General features: G+C 66.1%; 4 protein-coding genes and 1 long non-coding RNA gene across 8 annotated transcripts; 2 read left to right on the top strand and 3 right to left on the bottom strand.

Moving 5' to 3' along the window:
- Window positions 1-2,465: 2,465 nt before the first annotated feature.
- On the bottom strand, window positions 2,466-6,112 carry PCP2 (Purkinje cell protein 2). Its single transcript, XM_033083821.1, has 4 exons — window positions 6,019-6,112; window positions 5,038-5,161; window positions 3,699-3,829; window positions 2,466-2,505 (listed from the first exon to the last, which is right to left on the bottom strand). The coding sequence occupies exons 1-4, from the start codon at window positions 6,055-6,057 to the stop codon at window positions 2,500-2,502; spliced, it is 300 nt and encodes a 99-aa protein (XP_032939712.1). The 5' UTR covers window positions 6,058-6,112; the 3' UTR covers window positions 2,466-2,499.
- A 2,566-nt stretch (window positions 6,113-8,678) lies between these two features.
- Window positions 8,679-10,398, top strand: TRAPPC5 (trafficking protein particle complex subunit 5). 2 transcript variants are annotated; one of them, XM_033083784.1, is made up of 2 exons: window positions 8,679-8,770; window positions 9,816-10,398. In XM_033083784.1, the coding sequence occupies exon 2, from the start codon at window positions 9,822-9,824 to the stop codon at window positions 10,386-10,388; it is 567 nt and encodes a 188-aa protein (XP_032939675.1). In that variant the 5' UTR covers window positions 8,679-8,770; window positions 9,816-9,821; the 3' UTR covers window positions 10,389-10,398. The 2 variants fall into 2 exon arrangements, with proteins under 2 accessions (XP_032939675.1, XP_032939676.1); XM_033083785.1 differs by having other exon boundaries at window positions 8,682-8,770; window positions 9,819-10,398.
- A 1,579-nt stretch (window positions 10,399-11,977) lies between these two features.
- On the bottom strand, window positions 11,978-12,275 carry LOC117009520. Its single transcript, XR_004420491.1, has 2 exons — window positions 12,231-12,275; window positions 11,978-12,190 (listed from the first exon to the last, which is right to left on the bottom strand). It is a non-coding gene; the product is annotated as an uncharacterized LOC117009520 (long non-coding RNA).
- A 1,043-nt stretch (window positions 12,276-13,318) lies between these two features.
- NDUFB7 (NADH:ubiquinone oxidoreductase subunit B7) lies at window positions 13,319-16,313 on the top strand. Its single transcript, XM_033083788.1, has 3 exons — window positions 13,319-13,503; window positions 14,821-14,989; window positions 16,095-16,313. Exons 1-3 carry the CDS (start codon window positions 13,392-13,394, stop codon window positions 16,183-16,185), a joined length of 372 nt encoding a protein of 123 aa, XP_032939679.1. The 5' UTR covers window positions 13,319-13,391; the 3' UTR covers window positions 16,186-16,313.
- Window positions 16,314-16,449: 136 nt separating this feature from the next.
- Window positions 16,450-25,337, bottom strand: TECR (trans-2,3-enoyl-CoA reductase). 3 transcript variants are annotated; one of them, XR_004420499.2, is made up of 14 exons: window positions 25,256-25,337; window positions 24,160-24,210; window positions 23,886-23,937; window positions 23,316-23,360; window positions 22,574-22,677; window positions 21,478-21,593; window positions 20,679-20,784; window positions 20,208-20,280; window positions 19,765-19,808; window positions 19,369-19,426; window positions 18,635-18,723; window positions 17,759-17,804; window positions 17,139-17,317; window positions 16,450-17,003 (listed from the first exon to the last, which is right to left on the bottom strand). XR_004420499.2 is itself a non-coding variant. In XM_033083829.2 (14 exons), the coding sequence occupies exons 1-13, from the start codon at window positions 25,268-25,270 to the stop codon at window positions 17,190-17,192; spliced, it is 927 nt and encodes a 308-aa protein (XP_032939720.1). In that variant the 5' UTR covers window positions 25,271-25,337; the 3' UTR covers window positions 16,450-17,019; window positions 17,166-17,189. The 3 variants fall into 3 exon arrangements, 2 of the variants coding, with proteins under 2 accessions (XP_032939720.1, XP_032939719.1); XM_033083829.2 differs by having other exon boundaries at window positions 16,450-17,019; window positions 17,166-17,317; XM_033083828.2 differs by having other exon boundaries at window positions 16,450-17,317.
- Between the last annotated feature and the right edge of the window lie 776 nt (window positions 25,338-26,113).

The following is a 26,113-nucleotide window of genomic DNA, read 5'->3' as shown; positions in this document are numbered from 1 at the left end:
TGTGTGTGTACCTCACCTTCCCCGTTGCCATGTTCTGGGTCTCCAACCAGGCCGAGTTCTTCCAGCGTCACGTGATCGACCGCAAGGTGGGGAGGGGACACCTTGGGGACACCTGGGGACACCCTGGGGACACCTGGGGACAGCCCAGTGTCCCCTCCCCTGACCTGCTCTCTTTGCAGAGGGAGATTTTCCCGCCGGACAATCCTGAACAGGTGAGACCCCGACTGTCCCCAGTGTCCCCAATGTCTCCAGTGCCACCCCCAGTGTCCCCAGCCCCACCCCACGGTGTCCTCAGTGTCACTGTCAGTGTCCCCAGTGTCACTCTCGGTGTCCCCAGTGTCTCCAGTGCCACCTCTGGTGTCCCCAACCCCCCCCACAGTGTCCCCAAGGTGTCCCCAACATCCCTCTCAGTGTCCCCAAAGTCTCTTTGCGTTGTCCCCAGCATGTCCAGCCTTACCCCAGCAGTGTCCCCAATGTCCTCCTGGTGTCCCCAGTGTCCCCCTGCTGTCCCCAGCCGTGTCCCTCACTGTCCTCCCGCTGTCCCCAGTGTCCCCTTGGTGTCCCCTGCCACACTGGTGGGGGGGCAGAGAGGACAAACAGGGACACTGCTGGTGCCACCTCGTGTCCCCTGTGTCCCTGCTGTCCCCTGACCCCATGTCCCTGTCCCCATCAGTGTCCCCTAACCTGTCGATGTCCCTTGTCCTCTCTCAGTGTCCCCTGTCCCCTCTCTGTCCCTAACTGTCCCCTCTGTGTCCCCACAGCGCCGAGCCTTGGCTGAGCTGAAGCAGCGGCTGCGGGAGGGGAAGGGGACACAGGCGTGAGGGGACACAGCGGTGACAGAGGGGACACACGGCCACCCTGGGGACACGGCAGTGACAGAAGACACGGCGGTGACAGGACACAGCCATGATGGAGGGGACATGGCGGTGACAAAGGGGACACAGCGGTGACAGAGGGGACACAGCGGTGACAGAGGGGACACGGCGGTGACAGAGGGGACACAGCACTGGCACATGGAATACGGCGGTGACAGAAAGGACCTGGCAGTGACAGAAGGGACACGGCGGTGACAAAGGGGACACGGCGGTGACGGGACACAGCGCTGGCACAGGGGACACGGCGGTGACAGAGGGGACACACAGCCACCCCAGGGGACACGGCGGTGACAGAAGGTGACAGAAGGGACACGTGTCCGCGCGCCGTGGCTGCACCGTGACACCGTCACTGTCACCCTGAGGTGACACCAGAGATGTGTGGCAGCGCCGTGACACTGTGGGGACATCGTCACACCAGTGCCAGCACCGTGTGGGGACATCTGTGCTGTCACCTTCCTGCCAGCACCGTGTGGGGACAGAGGGGACATCTGTGCTGTCACCTTCCTGCCACCGCTGTGGTGGCGTTGGGGACACATGGCAGCACTGGTGACAGTGGGGACGTGTGACAGCACCCCAGTGCCACCACTGTGCCCTGCTGATGGCACAGCTGACACGTGGCCGTGTCCTGTCCCCGTGTTGGTGGCACAGGTGACACGTGTCCTCTCCTGATGCCACCCCCGCGGTGGTGGCCGTTCCCGTGTCCCCGCGCTGGCCGGTGACGTGGGGACATGAGGGACATGCGTGTGACACGTGAGGGACTCACATCTGGAGCTGCTGCCACCCCCGCGGGGACAGTGCCACCCCCGGCTGTCCCCACCCCCGCGGGGACAGTGCCACCCCCGGCTGTCCCCACCCCCGAGGGGACAGTGCCACCCCCGGCTGTCCCCACCCCCGAGAGGACACTGCCACCCCTGGCTGTCCCCACCCCCGAGGGGACAGTGCCACCCCCGGCTGTCCCCACCCCCAAGGGGACAGTGCCACCCCCGGCTGTCCCCACCCCCGAGGGGACAGTGCCACCCCCGGCTGTCCCCACCCCCAATAAACGGCGCTGGCCCTGCCCACGGGGATGTCCCCAGGGTGTCACCAGAGGTGGCACAGCTGTCCCTCGGTGTCCCTTGGTGCCACCCCCGTGGGCGTCCAGTGTCCCTCAATGTCACCTGAGTGCTGTGGGTGTCCCTTGGTGCCACCCCCAGTGTCACCCCCAGAGCCACCTCCCCTGCCTGGTGCCACCTCCAGTGTCACCCCCAGAGGGTTCCTGTGTCACTTGGTGCCACCCCTGGTTCCACCCTCCTGCCCAGTGCCACCTCCAGAGGTGTCTCGTGTCCCTTAGTGCCACCCCCAGAGGTGTCCAGCATCCCTTGGTGCCACCCCCAGTGTCACCCACCCCCCGGTGCCACCCTCAGAGATGTCCCTTGGTGCCACCCCCAGTGTCACCCACCTCCAGTGCCACCCCCAGAGGTGTCCCGTGTCCCCCGGTGCCACCCCCGTGTCCCCAAGCCCCGCGGTGTCACAGCCCCACGTGCTCGGGGTTTTATTTGGGGACACATCGGGGGGGGGAGGGGACAGGGCTGAGGTGGCTCCGGGGGGTGGGGGAGGGGTCGGGGGGGTCCGGGGGCTCCGGGGCTCAGTCCTGTGGGGAGAGGGGGGAGGGGACTCGCGGGGGTCCCCTGGGGGTGTCCCCAAGTCCCTCTGAGACCCCTCCCCGAGTGTCCCCAAGTCCCTCTGAGACCCATCCTCATCCCTCTGGGACACCCCCCTGCCCTGTGCCCCCTCCCCAAATACCCGGGGATCCCCCAGACCCCCCTGTGCCCCCTCCCCAAATTCCTGTGACTCCCCCAGATCCCCTGTGCCGTGCCCCCTCCCCAAATTCCTGAGGGTCCCCCAGACCCCCCTGTGCCCCCCCGTTCCCACTTGCACCCCCCCAGACCCCCCTGTGCCCCCTCCCCAAATTCCTGCGGATTCTCCAGACCCCTCCCCATCTCAGAGCCACTTCTGGGGCTCCCCCAGACCCCCCCTGTGCCCCCTCCCCAAATTCCTGGGGCTTCTCCAGACCCCCCGGTGCCCCCCCCGTGCCCACCTGTGCTCCCCCATCCCAAAGCCACTCCTGGGACACCCCCCAGCCCTGTGCCCCCTCCCCAAATTCCTCGGACTGCCCCAGACCCCCCCTGTGCCCCCCCCATCCCAAAATCACTTCTGGAACACCAACCCAGCCCTGTGCCCCCTCCCCAAATTCCTGGGGCTCTCCCAGACCCCCCTGTGCCCCCTCCCCAAATTCCTGGGACTGCCCCAGACCCCCCCTGTGCCCCCTCCCCAAATTCCTGCGGATTCTCCAGACCCCCTCCATCCCAGAGCCACTTCTGGGACCCCCCCCAGCCCTGTGCCCCCTCCCCAAATTCCTGGGGCTCCCCCAGACCCCCCTGTGACCCCCCCGTGCCCCTTCCATGCCAAAACCACTTCTGGGACACCAACCTAACCCCCCCCTGCCCTGTGCCCCCTCCCCAAATACCCGGGGATCCCTCAGACGCCCCTGTGACCCCCCCCCATGCCAAAGCCACCCCTGGGACACCAACCCAGCCCTGTGCCCCCTGCCCAAATTCCTGGGGCTCCCCCAGACCCCCGGTGCCCCCGTTCCCACCTGCGTGCCCCCCGGTGCCCCCCCCCGTGCCCCCCGGTGCCCCCCTCGGTGTCCCCGTTCCCACCTGCACCCCCCCGGTGCCCCCCCCCGTGCCCCCCCCGTTCCCACCTGCACCCCCCCGGTGCCCCCCCCGTGCCCCCCGTTCCCACCTGCATCCCCCGGTGCCCCCCCGGTGCCCCCGTGCCCACCTGCGCCCCCCCCGTGCCGAAGCCGGGCAGTCTGGGCACGGGCAGCCTCTGCTCGTCCATCCTGCGGCCCTGCGAGCTCGCCACCATGTCCAGCAGCGACGCCAGCTCGGGGGGGGGCGGCTCCCCTCCTCCTGCCGGGGGGGCGACACGGGTCACCCACGGGGACACACGGGGACACACGGGTCACCCACGGGGACACACGGGTCACCCACGGACACCCCGGGTCACCCACGGGGACACACGGACACCCACGGGTCACCCACGGGGACACACGGGTCACCCACGGACACCCCGAGTCACCCACGGGGACACACGGGGACACACGGGTCACCCACGGACACCCCAGGGTCACCCCCGGGTCACCCACGGGGACACACGGACACCCCCGGGTCACCCACGGGGACACACGGATACCCCCGGGTCACCCACGGGGACACACGGACACCCCCGGGTCACCCACGGACACCCCAGGGTCACCCACGGGGACACACGGGTCACCCATGGGCACCCCCGGACACCTCGGGGCCACCCACGGGACCCCCCGGGTCACCAATGGGCACCTCGGGGACCCCCGAGTCACCCACGGACACTTCGGGGTCACCCACGGACACCCCCGGATCATCCACGGCGACACCTGGGTCACCCCCCAGCACCCACCGACCCCCCCTGCACCACCCCCTTCGTGTCCCCAAACTCGTGTCCCCACCCCGTGCCACCCGTGGCTCGTGTGTGTGTCCCCCACCCCAGCGTGTCCCCCCCGGTGTCCCCTCACCCCTGTCTCCCCCTCCCATGTCCCCCCCACGTCCCCCCTGGTGTCCCCTCACACCTGTCCCCTCCCCCTGTTCCCCCGGTGTCCCTCGCTGTCCCCCCCCGTACCCCCCAGTGTCCCCCTGTCCCCGGTGTCCCCTCACCCCTGTCCCCCCTGTTCCTCCCGGTGTCCCCTCACCCCTGTCCCCCCCGGTGTTCCCTCACCTCTGTCCCCCCCGGTGTTCCCCCACCTCTGTCCCCTCCCCATGTCCCCCTGTCCCCCCCAGTATCCCCCGCTGTCCCCTCACCCCCGTCCCCCGCTCCCGGTGTCCCCCTGTTCCCCCGCCACGTCCCCCCCCACGTCCCCCCGGTGTCCCTGCATCCCCCCCCAGTGTCCCCCTGTTCCCGGTGTCCCCCCGTGTCCCCCTGTCCCCGCCGGTGTCCCCTCACCCCTGTCCCCTCCCCATTCTCCACCTGCCCTCGCTCGGTGTCTCCCGGTGTTCTCCCCCGTTCCCGGTGTCCCCCCCGTGTCCCCATGTCCCCCCCGCTGTCCCCTCACCCCTGTCCCCCCGTGTCCCCGGTGTCCCCTCACCCCCCAGGATGCAGCGCTGCTCCTCCATGCGCGTTCCCTGCACGGAGCTCAGCAGCGAGAAGAATCCCTCCTGTTCCGGGGACCCCCCCTCGGACGGGGACCCCCCCTCAGCCGGGGACCCCCCCTGCGGGGACAGCGCGTCAGGGACCCCCCACCAAAAACAGAGACCCCTCCTCAAAACAGGGACCCCCCCAAAACAGAGACCCCCCCCCTCAAAATAGAGATCACCCAAAACAGAGACCCCCCACCCAAAACAGAGACCCCCCGCTGCGGGACAGCGCGTCAGGGACCGCTTCTGGTCGAAACAGGGACCCCCGAAACAGGGACACCCCCGAAATAGAGAGCCCCTCCCAAAACAGGGACCCCTCCTCTCCTGGGAGCACCCCCCGAAACAGAGAGACCCCAAAAACAGAGACACGGAGACAGCCCCCCCCAAAACAGGGATCCCCCAAAAATAGGGACCCCCCCGAAAGAGGGACCCTTCAAAACAGGGACCCCCCCAAAACAGGGACCCCCCCCCAAAAACAGGGACCCCGTTCTGCCCAGGGACCCCCCCGAAACAGAGACCCCCCGAGTGGGGAGTGCCCCACTTTAAATGGGGACCCCTCAGCTTCGGGAACCCCCGGACCCCAAACCCCACCCAGGGACCCCCGAACCCCAAACCCCACCCAGGGGTGTCCCCCCAGACCCCACCCCAAGGACCCCCAGACCCCAAACCCCACCCAGGGGACCCCCAGACCCCAAACTCCACCCAGGGGTGTCCCCAGATCCCCCAAACCCCACCCGGGGGAGCCCCCCGGACCCCAAACCCCACCCAGGGGTGTCCCCAAACCCCACCCAGGGGTCTCCCCGGACCCCAAACTCCACCCAGGGACCCCCAGACCCCACCCAGGGGCCCCCAGACCCCAAACCCCACCCAGGGGTGCCCCCGGACCCCGCTGTGTCCCCCAGACCCCACCCAGGGACCCCTCCCCCCCTCACCGCGGCGCGCTCGGGCTCTGTCCCCCCCGGGGCCGCCATCGCGGGTGGGGGGAGCGACCCCCGCGGGGCCTCTTATACCGGGCTGGGGGACACGGGGGGGACACGGACACGGGGTGGGGGACAGGGGAGGGGGCACCGGGGGTGACACGGGGAGGGGACACGGGAGGGACACGGGGGGGACATGGACACGGGGGGACACGGGGAGGGGACAGAGGGAGGGGACACGGACATGGGGAGGGGACACGGGGGGTGGATAAGGGGTGACAAGAGGAGGAGACACGGGGGGGACACGGGGGAGGGGAGGGGACACGGACACGGAGGGGACACCGGAGGGACACGGGGAGTGGACACCGGGCGGGGGGACACGGGGGGACACGGACACGTGGGGGACACGGGGTGACAAGAGGAGGGGACACGGGGGGGACACGGGAGGGGACACGAGGGGGGATACGGACACGGGGAGGGGACACGGGGGGGGACGTGGGGACGATGGGAGCGCGGGAGGGGCACCCGTGGGTGCTGTGGGGAGGGGGAGTGGGTGCTGCGTGTCCGCACAGCCGGTGTGAGGTCCCCGTGGGAATTTTGGGGTTCCCGTGGGTGCTTTGAGGTCCCCGTGGGTGCTGTGGGGTCTCTGTGGAAGTTTTGGGGTTCCCATGGGTATTTCGGGTCCCCGTGGGTGCTTTGAGGTCCCCGTGGGTGCTGTGGGGTCCCCGAGGGTATTTTGGGGTTCCCATGGGTATTTCGGGTCCCCATGGGTGCTGTGGGGTCCCCGTGGGTATTTTCAAGTCCCCGTGGATGCTCTGGGGTCCCTGTGGGTATTTTGGTGTCCCCGTGGTTTCTGTGGGTCCCCGTGGGGTCCCAGCTGTCGCCACAGGTGACACCCCGAGGGTGTCGCGTGTCCCCTCGGGGGCTGCCCCACCCCCCCCTCCCCTCCCCCCGCCCCCGCGTGTCCCCAATCCCCCCCTGGCAGCCGCGAGCAATTAACGAAATGGCGTTTAATTAATTGCACCCATAAATCCCCCCCGAGGGCACCCGGAGAGGGGGGAGGGGACACGGGGGGGGACACGGGGGACATGGAGAGGGGACACAGGGAGGGGACACTGGCTCCTGTCACTGTCACACGGCGTGTCCCCAATGTCCCCAGTTCTCCCAGTGTCTCTCATAATCCCCAGTGCCCCCCAGTATGTCCCAGTGTCCCCCAATGTCCCCAGTGTCCCCACTATTCCCCAGTGTCCCCCAGTTATTCCCAGTGTCTCCCAGTGCTCCCAATGTCCCCACTGTCCCCCAGTGTCCCCAAGTGTCACCACTATTGCCCCAGTGTCCCCCAGCTTCCCCCACTGTTCCCCAGCATCCCCCAGTGTCCCCCCAGTATCCCCCAGTGTCCCCCAGTGTCTCCCAATGTCTCCCAGTTATCCCCAGTGTCTCCCAGTATTCCCCAGTGTCCCCCAGTAACCCCCAGTTATTCCGTGTCCCCAGTTATCCCCAGTGTCCCCCAATGTCCCCCAGTTATCCCCCAGTGCTCTGCAGTGTCTCCCAGTGCTCCCAGTGCTCCCAGTGTCCCGCAGTGCCACCTCCTCTCCCTGGGGACAGCAGGCCCAGCTCGAGGCTTCTCCTCTGTCCCCTGTCCCAGGGCTTGGGGACAGCGATGTCACCACGGGCCCCCAGTGCCACCCTCCGGGGTCCTGCTGTCCCTCCACGTCCCCTGGTGTCCTTATCGTCCTGTGTCCCCTTCAGTGTCCCCTAGTCCCCTGTGTCCCCTGGTCCTCAGTGTCCCACAATGTCCCCAGTGTCCCCCCCGTGTCTCCTCTTTATGTCACCCTGTGTCCCATTGGAGAGGACATGGGGACACTGAAGGGGCACTGGGGACACTGAGATGACATGGGCACATAGCGGGGACATGGGGACACCGGGGAGTTGGGGACACCGAGGGACCCTGTGGGACACGGGGACTTTGGGGACAGCAGAGCCATGAGGACACCGGGGTGACACTGGGGGAGTGGGGACGCGGGGGGTGGCACATGGGGACACCTGGATAGCGGGGACATGGGGACACGGGGGGTGGCACATGGGGACAGGGGACCCTTGGTGACACCGGCGACACAAGGGAGGACCTTAGGGCGTGGCAGCAGTGACACGGTGAGGACACGGAGGGGACCTGAGTGACACAAATGTCACCAGAGACTGTGTGGGGGGGGTGGGGACCACCCAGGTGACACCAGTGACAGGGGACACATGTCCCATGAGGGGATGACCCCCGGTGTCCCCGCTCTGTCCCAGGTGTCCCCCGAGGGTCACCCGCGCCCCTCCCCCCTCCTGTCCCCCCCTCATGACGTCACTGGGGATCCGGGCCCATCCCCCACCCCAGCTGGCGGCCCAGGTGTCGGGGGGAGGAGAGGGGCGAGGGGCCCCTCCCGCTCCCCCCGCGCCACCAGATGTCCCCTCGTGTCCCCTCGTGTCCCCTCGTGTCCCCTCTGTGCCGCCTCATTGAGGGGGCGTGGCCACATAGACGGAACCCCGCCCACACCTTGCAGGCCACGCCCCCTGGCCGCGCTTTACGGCCATGGCACGGCAGTGCCGCGCTTTACGGCCATTGCGCTTTACGGCCGGTGCCCGGCAGTGCCGCGCTTTACGGCCATTGCGCTTTACGGCCGGTACTCGGCGGTGCCGCGCTTTACGGCCGGTGTCGCGCTTTCCGGCCATTGCGCTCTACGGCCGGTGCCCGGGGGTGCCGCGGCGGCCGGACCGGTGTCAGGTCGGTCTCTCTCGGGGGTCCCGGTCTCCTCCCTCCCCCCGCCCGTCCCTCCGTGCCCTCCCCGCCGGTTCCCGACCCGCGCCGGGCGCTGTCGCGGTTCCGCATCCCCCGAGCGCTGCTGCGGGTCCCGGGGCCCCTTCGGGCATTCGAACCCACCCCAGCCCTTCTCCGCCCTCCCCAGCTGCCTCTTGTCCCCTCGGACCCCATGAACCTCCTCAGACTGCCCCAACCGCATCCGGCTGCCCCGATTTATCCATACCCCTCTGCAGCCCCTCAGACCCTCCTTAACCCCCTTCTAAACCCTTTCAGCCCCTCTAAACCCCTTCAGATGCTCCCTAAACCCCCTCAGACCCCCACTAAACGCCGTCAGCCCCTCAGATCTTCCCTAAAATAGCCCAGACCCTCCCTAAACCCCCTCTGAACCCCTCAGCCCCCTCTAAACCCCCTCAGATCCTCCCTAACCTCCCTAAACCCTCTAAACCCCCTCAGCCCCTCCCTAACCCCCCTCAGACCCCCTCAAAACCCCCTCAGACTCTTCTAAACCCCCTCAGCCCCCTCTAAACCTACTCTAAACCCCCTCAGTCCCTCTCTCAGCTCCTCAGCCCCCTCTAAACCCCCTCAGCCGCTCCCTAAACCCCCTCAGATCCTCCCTAAACCCCCTCAGCCCCTCCCTAACCCCCCCTCAGATCCCCTCTAAACCCCCTCAGACCCTCCTTAATCCCCCTCTGACTCCCTCTAAACCCCCTCAGTCCCTCCCTCAGCTCCTCAGACTCTCCCTAAACCCCTTCAGCCCTCTTTAAACTCCCTCAGTCCCTCCCTAAACACTCTCTAAACCCCCTCAACCCCTCCTCAAACCCCCTCTAACCCCCTCTAACCCCCTCTAAACCCCCTCAATCCCTTCCTAAATCCCCTCAGTCCCTCTCTCAACCCCTCAGACCCCCTCTAAACCCCCTCTAACCCCCCTAACCCCCCTCAGACCCCTCTACCCCTCTCTAGCTCCCCCCCACCCCTTTCCCCCCCACTAAAACCCCCCTAACACCCTCAGGCCGCCATGGACGCTCGCTTCACTCGTGGGAAGTCTCCGGTCCTGGAGCGGGCGCTGGGCCGGCCGCGCTCCGAGCTGTCCCTGGCCGCCTTCGCGCTGCTCTTCTCGGAGCTGGTGCAGTACTGCCAGCGCCGCGTGGCCTCGGTGGCCGAGCTCCAAACCCGCCTGGCCCGCCTGGGCCACCACGTGGGGCTGCGCGCCCTGGACGCGCTGGTGGCCCGCGAGAGGCCGGGGAGGAGAGAAACCAAAGTGCTGGGAGTGCTGCTGTTCGTCAAGGGGCCGCTGTGGCGGGCGCTGTTCGGCAGGGAGGCCGACAAGCTGGAGCAGGCCAACGACGACGACAGAACGTTCTACGTGATCGAGAGGGAGCCGCTGGTGAACACGTTCGTGTCGGTGCCGCGCGAGAACAGCTCGCTGAACTGCGCCGCCTTCGCCGCCGGGCTGCTGGAGGCCGTGCTGGGCGCCGCCGGCTTCCCCGCGCGGGTCAGCGCCCACTGGCACAAGGGAACCACGCTGATGATCAAGTTCGACGAGGCCGTGATCGCCCGGGACAAGAGCCTGGAGGGGCGCTGAGACGGGGGGGGGAGAGGGGAGAGGGTTGGAGGGGGGATGGGGAGAGGGGGGGTTTGGGCATGGGGGGATGGGGACAGCAGGGTTTGGTCACACGGGGACATGAGGGATGGGGACACCATGGCTTTGTCACACGGTGCCACAGGGGATGGGGCTGTGAGGGACAGGGACAGCCTGGAGAGCTGGAGAGGGACAGGGACACCATGGCTTTGTCACATGAGACCATGGGGGACAGGGTTGTGAGGGATGGGGACAGCAGGGTTTTGTCACACGGGGCTATGAGGGATGGGGACAGTGTGGGACAGGGACACCATGGCTTTGTCACATGAGATCGTGGGGGACAGGACTGGGAGGGATGGGGACAGCATGTTTTTGTCATGGGAGGATGGGGACAGTGTGATTTTGTCACACGGGGACATGAGGGACAGGGACAGCAGGGTTTTGTCACACGGGGCTGTGAGGGATGGGGACAGTGTGGGACAGGGACACCATGGCTTTGTCACATGAGATCGTGGGGGACAGGACTGGGAGGGATGGGGACAGCAGGGTTTGGTCACACAGGGATATGAGGGACAGGGACAGTGTGGTTTTGTCACACAGAGCTGTAAGGGACGGGGACAGCGTGGTTTTGTCACATGGAGCTGGGAGGGAGGGATGGGGACAGAGTGGTTTTGTCACACGGGGACATGAGGGACAGGGACAGCAGGGTTTGGTCATGGGGGGATGTGAGGGACAGGGACAGTGTGGGACAGGGACACCATGGCTTTGTCACATGAGATTGTGAGGGATAGCGCTGGGAGGGATGGGGACAGCGTGTTTTTGTCATGGGGGGATGGGGACAGTGTGGTTTTGTCACACAGAGCTGTGAGGGACAAGGACAGCGTGGTTTTGTCACATGGAGCTGTGAGGGAGGGGTGGGGATGGCGGGGTTTGATCATGGGGGATGGGGAGAGAGTGGTTTTGTCATGGGGGACATGAGGGGTGGGGACAGCGTGGGACAGGGACACCTGTCACATGTCATGGCTTTGTCACATGAGACTGTGGGGGACAGGGCTGTGAGGGATGGGGACAGCAGGGTTTGGTCACCATGGGACATAAGGGATGGGGACAATGTGTTTTTGTCATGGGAGGATGGGGACAGTGTGATTTTGTCACACGGGGACATGAGGGACAGGGACAGCAGGGTTTTGTCACACAGGGCTGTGAGGGATGGGGACAGTGTGGGACAGGGACACCATGGCTTTGTCACATGAGATCGTGGGGGACAGGGCTGGGAGGGATGGGGACAGTGTGGTTTTGTCACATGGTGACATGAGGGACAGGGACGCCATGACCTTGTCACACGGGGCCTCAGGGGACGGGGCTGTGAGGGACAGCGTGGCAATGTCACACAGTGCCATGGGGGACAGGGCCATGAGAGATAAAGAGGCTGGAAGGGACAGGGACAGCATGGCAGTGTCACACAGCACCATGGAGGACAGGGCCATGAGGGAGGGGACAGCCTGGACAGGGACACTGTGGGACAAGGCCCAGAGGGACAGGGACACCATGGCCGTGTCACACAGAAATGTCATTCGTCCAGTGTCCTGTTCTGTGTCACTGTGTGTGACAGGGACACGGTCACACCCTGCTGGCTCCTGCAGGACAGGAGCGTTGAGATGGTGTCACCATCAAGGGACATCACCACAGGGGCCAAGAGCCTGGAGTGACAGGTGACACCACCATGGCCTTGGCTTGTGTCACCTGTGTCACCTCCAGCCGGGAGAGACGTCCCCACCCATCACAGGAGCCACCTCTGGGGACATCTGAGCTGCTCTGTGTCCCCACCATGGCCCTTGGGGACACCTGAGCTGCTCTGTGTCCCTCAGTGTGGCCCTTGGGGACATCTGAGCTGCTCTGTGTCCCTCAGTGTGGCCCTTGGGGACATCAGAGCTGCTCTGTGTCCCTCAGCTCCGTTCCTGTCCCCGAGGTGGCCCTTGGGGACACTCATGTCACCATAAACTCTCTTTGTCTCTCACTGTCCTCGTCTCTTCTTTGGCTGGGGACATCCTGGGCTGGGTTTGTGTCCCCAACGTGTCCCCTCTCTCTCTCAATCCCGTGTGGGGATATCTGTCACCTCTTGGGGACAGAAGGACATCCGTCATCTGCCTTAGGGACATCGTGGTGGCCTCAGGCTGTCCTTGTCCCCATGTCCCCCAAAGCGAGGGGGGAGTGGCACCAGTGGGTGACAAATTCCTGGGGGGAATTTGGAAAATGTGGGGATTTGCAGGGCTTGTGGGGGGGGATTTTGGGGGGTTTTGAGGTTTTTGGGGGTGTTTTGGGATGTGGGTTTGGGGGTTTTTTTGGGGGGGGTTTGAGGATTTTGGGGGGTGTTTTGAGGTGGGGGGTTGAGGGTTTTTTGGGGGATTTTGGGAGGTTTTGAGAATTTTGGGGTTTGAGGGTTTTTTTGGGGAATTTATGGGGTTTTGGGGATTTTGGGGGGTGTTTTAAAATGGGGGTTTGAGGTTTTTTTGGGAGATTTTGGGGGGTTTTGAGGATTTTGGAGGATGTTTTGAGATGAGGGTTTGGGGATTTCTTTTTCAATCTTGGGGGGTTTGGGGGATTTTTGGATTTTTTTGGAAGTTTTTGGGGTTTGAGGTTTTGGGGATTTTTTGGGTTTTGGGTTTTTTTTTGGTTTGGGGGATTTTTGGATTTTTTTTTAAGTTTCTGGGAGTTTTGAGGTTTTGCGGATTTTTTTACGTTTTGGGGATTTTTTGGATTTTGGGGGTTTTTTTGATTTGGGTTTTTTTTGAGGTTTTTTTGAGATTTTTTGGGGAGACGCGGGAGGATTCAGTGAGTTTTGGCGGTCCTCCCCTCCGCCAGGGGGCGCCACAATCCCGCGCCGCTCCGCCCCGCTCCTTCCCGTCCGCCATTTCCGCTTCCGGCGTGCGGCATTTCCGCTTCCGCCTCCAGGCCCGTTCCCGGTGCCGCGCTGCTCCCGGTGCTGCCGGGCCCGGCCCCGCCGCCATGGGCGCTCACCTGGCGCGGCGCTACCTGTGGGACGCGGAGGGCGAGCCCGACCCGCTGCACATGCCGTCCTTCCCCGCCGAGCTGGGCCTGCCGAGCCGCCAGCCGCGCGGTCAGTGCGGGACGGGGCAGGGGACACGGGGGGGCGGGGACGGGGACACGGCGGGCGCGGTGGCCTTGGGGTGTCCCCGCCCTGCCGTGACCGCGGTGACCTCCCGGCGCGGCCCTTCCCGTGTGTGTTTTCTGGTGTCACCTCTCGTGTCCGCTCCGTGTCCTTCGGTGCCACGCGGGCCGCCAGCCCTGCCCTTACCCCCTGTCACAACCTGTCCCCACCCCTGTGCGTGTCCCCAGCTTGTCACACCCTGTCACACCCTGTCCCGCACCCATGGGAGTGTCCCCACCCCTGTTACACCCTGTCCCCACTCCTGTGAGTGTCCCCACCTTGTCACACCCTGTCCCCACCCATGGGAGTGTCCCCACCCCTGTCACTCCCCTGTCACACCCTGTCCCCACCCCTGTGCGTGTCCCCACCTTGTCACACCCTGTTACACCCATGGGAGTGTCCCCATCCCTGTGAGTGTCCCCACCCCGTCACACCCTGTCACACCCTGTCCCCACCCATGGGAGTGTCCCCACCCCTGTCACACCCCTGTCACACCCTGTCCCCACCCCTGTGAGTGTCCCCACATGTCCCCACCCCCTCACACCCCTCTGTGTCCCCACCCCCACCGTGTGTCCTTCCATGTCCCCACCCTGTCCCCCTGGTCCTGTCCCCTCTGTGTGTCCCTGTCCCCTCTGTGTGTCCCCCCCGCCCTGTCCCTGTCCCCTCTGCATGTCCCCATCCCCTCTGTGTCCCTGTCCCCTCTGTGTGTCCCCGTCCCCTCTGCGTGTCCCCATCCCCTCTGTGTGTCCCTGTCCCCTCTGTGTGTCCCCATCCCCTCTGTTATCCCTGTGCTGATGTGTCCCTGTCCCTGTGTGTCCCCATCCCCTCTGTGTCCCTGTCCCTGTGCTGATGTGTCCCTGTCCCCTCTGTGTGTCCCCATCCCCCTTGTGTGTCCCCATCCCCTCTGTGTCCCTGTCCCTGTGCTGAGGTGTCCCTGTCCCTGTGCTGAGGTGTCCCTGTCCCTGTGCTGATGTGTCCCTGTCCCTCTGTGTCCCCATCCCCTCTGTGTCCCTGTCCCTGTGCTGATGTGTCCCCATCCCCTCTGTGTGTCCCCATCCCCTCTGTGTGTCCCTGTCCCCTCTGTGTCCCTGTGCTGAGGTGTCCCTGTGCTGATGTGTCCCTGTCCCCTCTGTGTGTCCCCATCCCCTCTGTGTGTCCCCATCCCCTCTGTGTGTCCCCATCCCCTCTGTGTCCCGGTGCTGATGTGTCCCTGTCCCCTCTGTGTCCCTGTCCCTGTGCTGACGTGTCCCTGTCCCTCGGTGACAGCCATGGTGGCCTCGGCGGCGCAGCTGGCGCAGGCCCAGGTGCCGCTGGAGCAGCGCGATTACTGCGGCCACCACCTGCTGCGGCTGCTGCGCTGCCACCGCGACAACTTCCCCGTGCCCTGGGGCTGCCACGCCCTGCGCCACGCCTGGGACAGCTGCGAGCACCACGAGTACGACATGGGGACATGGGGACACGGGGGGACATGGGGGGACATGGGGGGCATGGGGGGGACACGGGGGACATGGGGGGAGAGAGCTGTGCCACGCCTGGGACAGCTGCGAGCATCACGAGTACGACATGGGGACAGGGGGGGACATGGGGACAGCGTGGGGACATGGGGGGGACACGGGGGACATGGGGGGAGAGGGCTGCGCCACGCCTGGGACAGCTGCGAGCACCACGAGTACGACATGGGGACATGGGGACAGCATGGGGACAGGGGGGGACACGGGGGGACACGGGGGGAGAGAGCTGGGACAGCTGCCAGCACCACAAGTAGGACACGGGGACATGGGGACATGGTGACAGCATGGGGACAGGGGGGGACAGGGCTGGGACAGCTGCGAGCATCAGGAGTAGGACATGGGGACAGGGGGCGACATGGGGACACGGGGGGACATGGCTGGGACAGCTGCCAGCACGAGGAGTGGGACATGGGGACATAATGGGGACAGGGCTGGAACAGCTGGCAGCATCATGAGTAGGACACGGGGACATGGGGACAGGGGGGGACACAGGGGGACAGGGCTGGGACAGCTGGCAGCACCAGGAGTGGGACATGGGGACAGGGGGGGACATGGGGGGACAGCATGGGGACAGCATGAGGACACGGGGGGACAGCTGCGAGCATCAGGAGTAGGACATGGGGACATGGGGGGACACGGGGGGACAGGGGGGGACAGCATGGGGACATGGGGGGGAGAGGGCTGAGACAGCTGCCAGCACTGCGAGTAGGACACAGGGACATCATGGGGACAGCATGGGGACGTGGGGACATCATGGGGACGCAGGGGGACACAAGACTGAGGACAGGGGCGTTCAGGGACACCGTGGGGACACGAGGTGACAGGAACAGGTGACAAGGACAGGGTGGAGGCGGGGACACAGGGACAGGGGTGGGGACAGCGGGGACACGGGGAGGATGTGGGAGGGGCTTGGGGACACCGTGGTGCCACCCCCACCCGACTGCCCGCGCTCCTGGTGACACCTAGTGACACTCGGTGACACTCGGTGACACTTGGTGACACTCGGTGACACGGTGCCACTGTCCCCAGCTACGTGATGCGCATGAAGGAGTTCGAGCGCGAGCGGCGCCTCCTGCAGCGCCAGAAACGGCTCCGGCAGCGCCACGGGGACACCGAGTGACACTGGGGACACCTGGGACACCGAGGGACACTGGGGACACCCGGGGACACCGAAGGACCCCTGGGGACACCGCGAGGGCGGTGACACGAGGCCACGCCCCTGCAATAAACGCGCCGAGTGACACCGTGCTGGCTCCGTGTCACCGCGTGTGGGGACAAAGCCACCCCCCCTCCCACCTTGGGGACAGCGAGATTGTCCCCACAGGGTGGCCGTGACCGCGCCCGGTGTCCCCTGGGGGGGGACAATGACACAGCCACACATGGGTGGGGGATGGGATTTATTGTCACCTGTGGGGATGGGGTGGGGACATGGTGACACCGCTGCTGTCCCTGTGACGTCATCAGAGAGGGGACATTGCCACCCAGAGAGGGGACAGTGCCACCGAGGAGGGGACAATGCCACTGCAGATGGGACAGTGCCAGCAGGGAGGGGACAGCAGGGATGGCACCCAGTGGGTGACAAGGGCCACGCTCCCATGTCCTGCTGTGAGCACCAGGGTGACAACGGGCTCGTGTCCCCTCTGTCCCCAAACTGTCCCCAAGGCTCAGGGCAGGACTGATGGGGACAGATCGAGGTGTCCCCAAGGTGTCCCCACAGTGTCACAGCGGAGAGGGGACAGTGAGGGGACACTGAGGGATGTCCCCAGGATGTCACAGCAGGAAGGGGATGATGGGCGAGCGCAGCGAGGGGTAATCCCGGAATTCCCGCAGGACACTGAGGTGACACTGGAGGATGTCCCCAGGATGTCACAGCAGGGAGGGGACACCGAGGGGACACTGAGGTGATACTGATGGCTGTCCCCGTGCTGTCCCCACGGTGTCACAGCAGGAAGGGGATGATGGGCGAGTGCAGCGGGGGGTAATCCCGGAATTCCCGCAGGACACTGATGGCTGTCCCCGCGGTGTCACAGCAGGAAGGGGACACTGAGGTGACACTGAAGATGTCCCCAGGATGTCACAGCAGGAAGGGGACACTGAGGTGACACTGAAGATGTCCCCGCGGTGTCACAGCAGGAAGGGGATGATGGGCGAGCGCAGCGGGGGGTAATCCCGGAATTCCCGCAGGTAACTGCGGTGCTTGCCCTGAGCCCAGATCGCCATCTGCACGAACCCCACCAGCGAGAACAGCGCCACTGCGGGGACAGGGACATCAGGGGACAGCAGGGACAGCAGGGGACACGGGGACACTCAGGGGACACCGGGACATCAGGGGACATCAGGGACCCCAGGGGACATCAGGGACACTCAGGGGACAGGGACACGGGGACAGCAGGGACACTCAGGGACCCCAGGGGACATCAGGGACACTCAGGGGACAGGGACACGGGGACAGCAGGGACACTCAGGGACCCCAGGGGACATCAGGGACACCCAGGTCAGAGGACATGGGGACCCCAGAGTGGCACATGGGACACGGGGAGAGGGGACATGGGGATCTCAGAGTGGCGCAACGGACATGAGAGACGGGACATGGGGACCGAGGGTGGCACAGGGGACACGGACAGAGGGAACATGGAGACCCTGGGGTGCCACCCCCCCCAGCCCCTCCCTGTCCCCACTGTCCCCTCCCTCACCGGGCAGACACTGCGTCATGATGGTGAAACCGATCCAGGAGCCGACCTGGGGGGACACCGGGTGTCACCAGGGGGGTGGCACCAAGGGAGGGGACACCCGGGTGTCACCAAGGGGTGTCACCGAGGGGGTGTCACCATGGGGGGGTGGCAGCTCCCCCCATGTCCCCTCCCCCCCAGTCCTGCTGTCCCCCCCCGGGGGCTCCTCCCCTGTGGTGACACCCCCAGCACAGCAGTGTCCCCTCCTCCCCTCCAGGGGTGCCCCCACCCCCCACACCCCCCCAGGAAATGTCCCCCTGCTCCTGGTGTCCCCAGAGCTGTCACCTCCCAGGGCTGTGTCCCCCCACCACGGCCGTGTCCCCCCGTGTCCCCATGGCCGTGTCCCCCCCGTGCCCCCATCCCCAGGGCTGTCCCGCCACCAGGGCCGTGTCCCCTCCATGTCCCCTCCATGTCCCCCCCACATGGCCGTGTCCCCCAAGTTGTCCCATGGCCGTGTCCCCCCTGTGTCCCCCCACCAAGGGCTGTGTCCCCCTCCCATTGTTCCCAGGGCTGTGCCCCCCCCATGTCCCCATGGCCGTGTCCCCCCCCGTGTCCCTCCCACATGGCCATGTCCCTCCCACATGGCCGTGTCCCCCCCATTGTCCCCAGGACTGTGTCCCCCCCGTGTCCCCTCTGTGTCCCCCCACCATGGCCGTGTCCCCCCCGTGTCCCCTCCATGTCCCTCCCCCAGGGCTGTGTCCCCTCAGTGTCTCCCCCATGTCCCTCCCGCAGGGCTGTGTCCCCCCCATCCCCGTGTCCCCCAGGGCCGTGTCCCCCCCTGTCCCCGTGTCCCCCTGTCCCCGTGTCCCCCGTGTCCCCTCCGTGTCCCCGTGTCCCCACCTCGTAGGTGTAGTTGGGGCAGGACACGAGCAGGAAGAGCCACGTGAAGGGATTGCGGGTGGGGTACGGGATCTTGCGCGTCTTGGACCCTGCAGGGGACAGCGGGGACAGCGGGGACGGGGGGGACAGAGGGGACAGAGGAGTGACACCCCATGGGACACACATCACACCCCAGGCCACCCCCAGACACGTGTCACCCTCTGTGTCACCCTGTGTGTCACCCTCTGTGTCACCCCGGCTGCTGTTCTTGTGGCCTCTGTGCCACTGTGTCCCCGATGTCACCCCATGTCCTCATCTGTGTCCCCATGTCCCCCCAATGTCACCCTGTCTCCCCCACATCCCCCCATGTCCCCACTGTCCCCCCGTGTCCTCATCTGTGTCCCCATGTCCCCCCATGTCCCCGATGTCTTCCTGTGTCCCTATGTCCCCCATGTCCCTGATGTCCCCATGTTCCTGGTGTACCCCCATGTCCTCAGTGTCCCCATGTCCTCAATATCCCAATGTCCCCCGTGTCCCCCCAATGTCCGCATGTCCTCAATGTCCCCAGTGTCCCCCCCAAATGTCCCCCATGTCCCCAATGTCCCCCCCCATGTCCTCAATGTCCCCCGTGTCCTCAATGTCCCCATGTCCTCAATGTCCCCATGTCCTCAATGTCCCCAGTGTCCCCCCCAATGTCTCCATGTCCTCATGTCCCCAATGTCCCCATGTCCCCAATGTCCCCGGTGTCCCCTCACCCGCTGGCCGCAGGTTCCTCAGGGCCACGTGGATGGAGAAGTTCCCGAGCTGGCAGAACTGGGGGGGCAGGGGGGGTCACCGGGACCCTCGGGGGGGGGGGCACCGGGACCCCCAGAACCCCCCAGGACTCTCCAGTGTCCCCCAGGACCCCCCGGGACTCCCCCAGTGTCCCCCTGTCCCCCAGCCCCCAAAATCCCCCAGCCCACCTCTCAAAATTCCCTCCCAGTCCCCCATCCCACCCCCAAAATTTCCCCAGCCCCCCAAAACCCTCCAAATCCCACCCCCCAAAAACTGCCCCAGACCCCCAAATCCCCCTCAGCCCCCCAAATCCCCCATCCCAGCCCCCAAAATCCCCCACCTCCCCCTCGTGTCCCCGCTGTCCCCGCAGGTCTCACCAGGAATACGGCCAGGGCCAGCTTCACCTGATCGTCACCGTACGCTGGGGACAGGGACAGGGACACCGTCAGGGACAGAGGGGACAGGGACAGGGACACAGGGACAGGGGACAGGGACAACCCCCAGTGTCCCCTGCAGACTTGGAGGAACACACAGGGACAGGTGACACACAGGTGACACACGGGCGCACACAGATGACACACACAGTGACACACAGTGACACACAGGTGACACTCACCTGGTGGGGTGTACAGTGGGTGGTTGATGTAATGGGGACACACAGTGACACACACAGGCACACACAGTGACACACACAGGCACACACAGGTGACACACAGGTGACACACAGGTGACACTCACCTGGCGGGGTGTACAGTGGGTGGTTGATGTAATGGGGACACACAGTGACACACAGGTGACAATGACACACAGTGACACTCACCTGGTGGGGTGTACAGCGGGTGGTTGATGTAATACGCCATCCACGCAGCAAAGCCCCAGTAGTAGGTGCAGTTCTGGGGACATTGGGGACACGTTGGGGACATTGGGGACATTGGGGATATTGGGAATATTGGGGATATTGGGGACACGCTGGGGACACGCTGCTACTGGGGGTGGCCCAGGTGACCCAGGAGGGACGGGGAGGGGACAGGGGTGGCACAGGTGACACAGGGCGGTGTCAGGGCAGTGTCAGGGTGGTGACACAGGTGACAGAGGTCACAGAGGTGACACGGGTGGCAGTGTCACCTTGAAGATGTTGCGCAGGGGCATGGTGCCGAGTGAGACAAAGGGGACAGGGGTGGCACAGGGAGGGACAGGGGTGGCACAGGGGTGACAGGGCGGTGCCAGGGCAGTGTCAGGGTGGTGACACAGGTGACAGAGGTGACAGAGGTGACACGGGTGGCAGTGTCACCTTGAAGATGTTGCGCAGGGGCATGGTGCCGTGCGAGAAGCGATGCACGAACAGCGTCTCCAGCAGCCGCTTGACATAGTGGAACGAGTGACAGCAGCAGGCCAGGCTGGGGACACGGGGACATCAGGGGACAGTGGGGACACAGGGGCACATCGGGGGACATGCCCTGGGGACAATGCCCCACCATCCTGGCCGTGTCCCCCTGCCCCCAGTGTCCCCTCTCAGGGCTCCCCAGTGTCCCCAGGGCCACCCCAATGTCCCCAGGGCCATCCCAGTGTCCCCTCCCTGATCCCCCAGACCGCCCCAAATCCCCCCAGGACACCCCAAACCTCCCCTGTCCCCAATGTCCCTGTGCCGCTGTCCTCAATGTCCCCTGTCCCCATGTCCCCAGTGTCCCGAATGTCCCCCAAGTCCCCCTGTCCATGTCCCCAATGTCCCCATGTCTCCTGTCCCCCTCTCGTGTCTCCTGTCCCCATGTCCCCATGTCTCTGTCCCATGTCCCTGTCCCTGTCCCCATGTCCCTGTCCCTGTCCCCATGTCCCCCCAATGTCCCCATGTCCCCAATGGCCCCAGTGATGTCCCCAGTGTCCCCAATGTCCCCATATCCCCCTGGCCTTGACCCCAATGTCCCCATGTCCCCTGTCCATGTCCTCTGTCCCCCTGTCATGTCCCCAATATCCCCTGTCCCCCGTCCCCAATGTCCCCAGTGTCCCCCTGTCCCTGTCCCCCCAATGTCCCCCATGTCCCATGTCCCCCCTGTCCCATGTCCCCCTGTCCCTGTCCCCATCCCGTGTCTCACTGCACCACGCGGTGCCGGCTGGCGGTGAAGTCGTAGCGGGGCCCGTACAGGAACGGCACCCGGAAATAGAACAGCAGGTAAATGAGCAGGGGGCCGGCGTACTCCGTCAGGAACACCTGGACAGGTGACACAGGGACAGGTCAGATAGGGACAGGTGAGACAGGGACAGGGGATAGACAGGTAAATCAGGAGAGGGCCGGCGTACTCGGTCAGGAACACCTGGGACAGGTGACACAGGGACACGTGAGATAGGGACAGGGACAGGTGAGACAGGGACAGGTGAGGGACACCTGGGACAGGTGAGACAGGGACAGGTGAGAGACAGGTAAAGGACAGGTGAGACAGGGGAGGGACAGGTGAGGGACAGGGAAGGGGAGACCTGGAGTGACACAGGAGGTGACACAGGTGACACACAGGTGACAGGTGGCACCCTCACCGTGACCCAGCTGATCTGTGCCCCCAGGTCCTGGAAGGGCACACAGGTGACACACAGGTGACACACTGGAGGTGACACAGGTGACACAGGAGGTGACAGGGGTGACACAGAAGGTGACACAGGTGACACAGGAGGAAACACAGGTGGCACCCTCACCGTGACCCAGCTGATCTGTGCCCCAGGTCCCGGAAGGGCACACAGGTGACACACAGGTTGCAGGGGTGATACAGGTGACACAGGAGGTGATAGGGGTGACACAGGAGGTGACACAGGTGACAGACAGGTGACACACAGATGACAGAGGAGGTGACACAGGTGACACACAGGTGACAGGTGGCACCCTCACCGTGACCCAGCTGATCTGTGCCCCCAGGTCCCGGAAGGGCACACAGGTGACACAGGTGACACAGGTGACACACAGGAGGTGACACACAGGTGACAGGGGTGACACAGGTGACACAGGAGGTGACACAGGTGACACAGGTGACACAGGAGGTGACACAGGTGGCACCCTCACCGTGACCCAGCTGATCTGTGCTCCCAGGTCCCAGGAGGGCACACAGGTGACACAGGTGACACACAGATGACACACAGGTGACACAGAAGGTGACACAGGTGACACACAGGAGGTGACACACAGGTGACAGGTGGCACCCTCACCGTGACCCAGCTGATCTGTGCCCCCAGGTCCCGGAAGTAGAGCGTGGCCGTGGTGCCCACGGGCAGCGACTGCAGCACATCCTCGTCCTTCAGAGAGCGCCCCTCTGGGGACAGGGACAGCACAGCTGGGACACCTGGGACACCTGGGGACATCCCTGGGGACACCTGGGGACATCCCTGGGGACATCCCTGGGGACATCCTGGGGACATCCCTGGAGGGCACCTGGCACACCTGGGACACCTAAGGACATCCCTGGGGGACACCTGGGCACCTGCACACCTGGGGACACCCCTGGGGGACACCTGGGGACATCCCCTGGGGGTACCTGGCACACCTGAGCACACCTGGGGACATCCCTGGGGGGATACCTGGGGATACCTGGGGACATTGGGGACACCCTGGGGACACTGGAGATACCCTGGGAACACCCTGGGGACACCTGGGGACCCTGCAGGAAACATCTGGGCACACACTGAGGACACTGGTGACACCCTGGGGACACCTGGGACACCTGGAGACACCCGGAGGACACCTGGGGACACAGGACATACCCTGGGAACACCCTGGGGACACCCTGAGGACACCCTGGGGACACCTCTGAGGACACCTGGGGACACTGGGGACACCCTGGGGACACCCTGGGGACACTGGGGACACCCTGGGGACACTGGGGACACTCTGGGAACACCCTGGGGCCACCCTGGGGACACCGGTGACACTCTGTCCCACGGTGACACTCACTGGGGTCCAGGCGCAGGGACTGCCTCGCTGGGTACCACTGGGGATCTGTGGGGACACACAGGGGACAGGGGGTGGTGGCACCTGGGGACAGAGCCACACAGGGGACAGGGGGTGGCACTTGGGGACAGAGCCACACAGAGGACAGGAGGGTGGCACTGCGGGGACAGAGCCACAGGGGACAGGGTGGTGGCACCGTGGTGACACAGCCACACTAGGGACAGCGGTGGTGGCACTGTGGGGACACAGGCACACAGGGGACACCCGTGACAGGTCTCTGATGACAATGGTGACCACGGTGGCCCTGTGACACGTCCTGGGCCATGACAGATGTCCCCAAGGCCCTGGGACAGGTCCCAGCCACACCGAGGGGCCCCATGGAGGGTCCTCATGTCCCCATCCCTGTCCCCATTCCCCTCCCTGTCCCTGTCCCCATTCCTGTCCCTGTCCCCATCCCATGTCCCCATCCCTGTCCCCATTCCCGTCCCTGTCCCTGTCCCTGTCCCCATTCCTGTCCCTGTCCCCATCCCTGTCCCCATTCCCTGTCCCCACCCTGTCCCTGTCCCCACTCACGAGCTTTGCTGAACAGGTTCTTGATGTCGGCCACGGTGGCCTGAGGCTCCACCTGGGGACAACGAGGGGACATCAGGGACACTGTGGGGACACCGTGGGGACACTGTGGGGACACGCCATGTCCCCCCCAGGGCTGTCCCCATGTCCCCAGGGCTGTCTCCACGTCCCCATGTCCCCTTCTGCTTGTCCCCATGTCCCCTCCCAGCTGTCCCCATGTCCCCCCCAGGGTTGTCCCCATGTCCCCCCCAGGGCTGTCCCCCTGTCCCCATGTCACCTTGTCGAGGAAGCAGAGCTTGTCCCTGGTGCGGGCGTCCAGGATCTCCACCTCGAAGAAGAGCACGGCCGCTTTCTTGGGCCGCTTGCCGGCGGCCACCGGCGGCCACAGCCCCAGCACGGGAGCCGGGGCCACCGCGCCACCCTCGCGGGGTGGCACTGCCACCTCCATGTCACCGCGCCCGCCCGAAACCCGATCGGCGCCGGGGGCGGCTAAATATAAACGTGTCCCCCCCCTTGGTGGCCCCGGAGGTGGCCCCGGAGGTGGCCCCAGGGGTGGCCACGGGAGGGACAGAGTCACACAGCACGGGGGGGGAGGGGACAGTGGCCAGCGGGGACGGAGGGGACAGGACAGGACAGGACACGGCGCGGGCGGGAGGTGAGACCGGACCCCCCCTCAGGGGAGCCTCGGTGGCGACAAAACCGAGCGTGTGGCCACTGTCACTGCCCGAGTGGCCACTGTCACCGCCGGGTCACCGCAGCGGGGAGCGGGGTGGCGTCACCGCGGGGCTGACACCGGGACGGCTCTGTCATCCCTGGGGACACTGCGGTGGGGGGGAGGTGACAGCGCCGTGGGCTACCGGGGACGTGCCCAGGGAGCCACCCCGGGGGGCTGACAGCGACAGCGACACCCCGAGCGGGTGACAGCGGGAACGGGGTGGCCCCGACCCATCAGGGCCCTGCTGTGGCCTCGGGGACACTGCGGGGACCCCCCGGGACCCCCGGACCCTTCTGAGCCCCACCGGACCCCCAAGCCCCGCCCCATTAGAGACCACGCCCCCCATGCTAACCAAGCCACGCCCCCAGCCCACTCAAGCCACGCCCCTATTCCACCCAAGCCCCGCCCCCTGCATAACAACCCACGCCCCGTCCCGGCTCCAGCCACGCCCCCACGGCGCCCACGCTCTGCCGCGCATGCGCAGAGCGCCACAGAGAGTAGCACATGCGCAGAGCGCGTCCCGAATGCCCCGGGGCGGAACGCGCGGGTTCCCCGAGGTCGGTGCGATCGCGCCGTGCAGAACCGGCGGTGCCAGCGCTCGGGGGCCGCTCCGGTGACGGAGAGCGGCCCGGGCCTGCAGGCCGCGCGGCCGCCTCACCTCGTAGTGCTTCATGGCCGCTGCGCTCCGCCGCTCCCGCCGCCCCCGCCGCCTCCACGTGATCCGCCCCGCTCACTCGCGGGGGGCGGGGCTTGAGGCGCGGCCAATCAGCGCCCCGCGCGTGACTCGGCGCGGCCAATCAGAACCGCACGGCCCCGCCCTCGCGCTCGGCCCTTCCCGCCGCGCTGGTTGCCTTGGCAACGCGAACGCCCGAGGGGGGACTCCGCCAATGGGAGGCAGGGGCGGGGCCTTAGTGACAACTAGGCCGACCAATGGGATGATGATAGGGGCGGGGCTATGGGTGGAGTGATGGTCATGCTAGCCAATGGGATCGCGGCACGGGTGGGCGGTGGGCGGGGCAAGCACCGCATGTGGCCCCGGGCGGGTGTGAAGGAGCCGGGGGGGTCTGGGGGGGCTGAAGGGTTTTGGGGGGCTGGGAGTTCATGGGGGGGTGGGGAGGGTCACAGGGGCCTGGGGCTCCTGGGGACACTCGGGGACACCGTGGGGACACAGGTCGGGGTGGGGCAGGTTGGGCACCATGGGGCCAACAGGGTCTGGGGACACTTTGGGACACGGTGACACGCGGGGCCCTGGGGACTCCTGGCCATGGGGACAATGGGGGGGAAGGGCCTGTCCCTCCCTGTGTCCCCACGGTCCCTTGGCCACCTGTCCCCGGGTCTCCAATACCTCCCCGTCCCTCTGTCCTGTGTCCCGTGTCCCCACGTCCCCCCGTGTCCCCCCAGCTCCCCAGGGGTGCTGTCACCCTGCCGGGTCCTGCCCCAGCTGTCACCGGGACATTGCTGGGGGCGGCCAGAGGCTCCAGAGGGTGGCACGGGGGTGGCACCTGCAGTGACAGGG

This window comes from Catharus ustulatus, chromosome 33, assembly GCF_009819885.2.
Source record: "Catharus ustulatus isolate bCatUst1 chromosome 33, bCatUst1.pri.v2, whole genome shotgun sequence".
Lineage (NCBI taxonomy): Eukaryota > Metazoa > Chordata > Aves > Passeriformes > Turdidae > Catharus > Catharus ustulatus.
The sequence above is the reverse complement of the archived record's forward strand: the minus strand, read 5'-3'. Positions and strand labels throughout refer to the sequence as shown.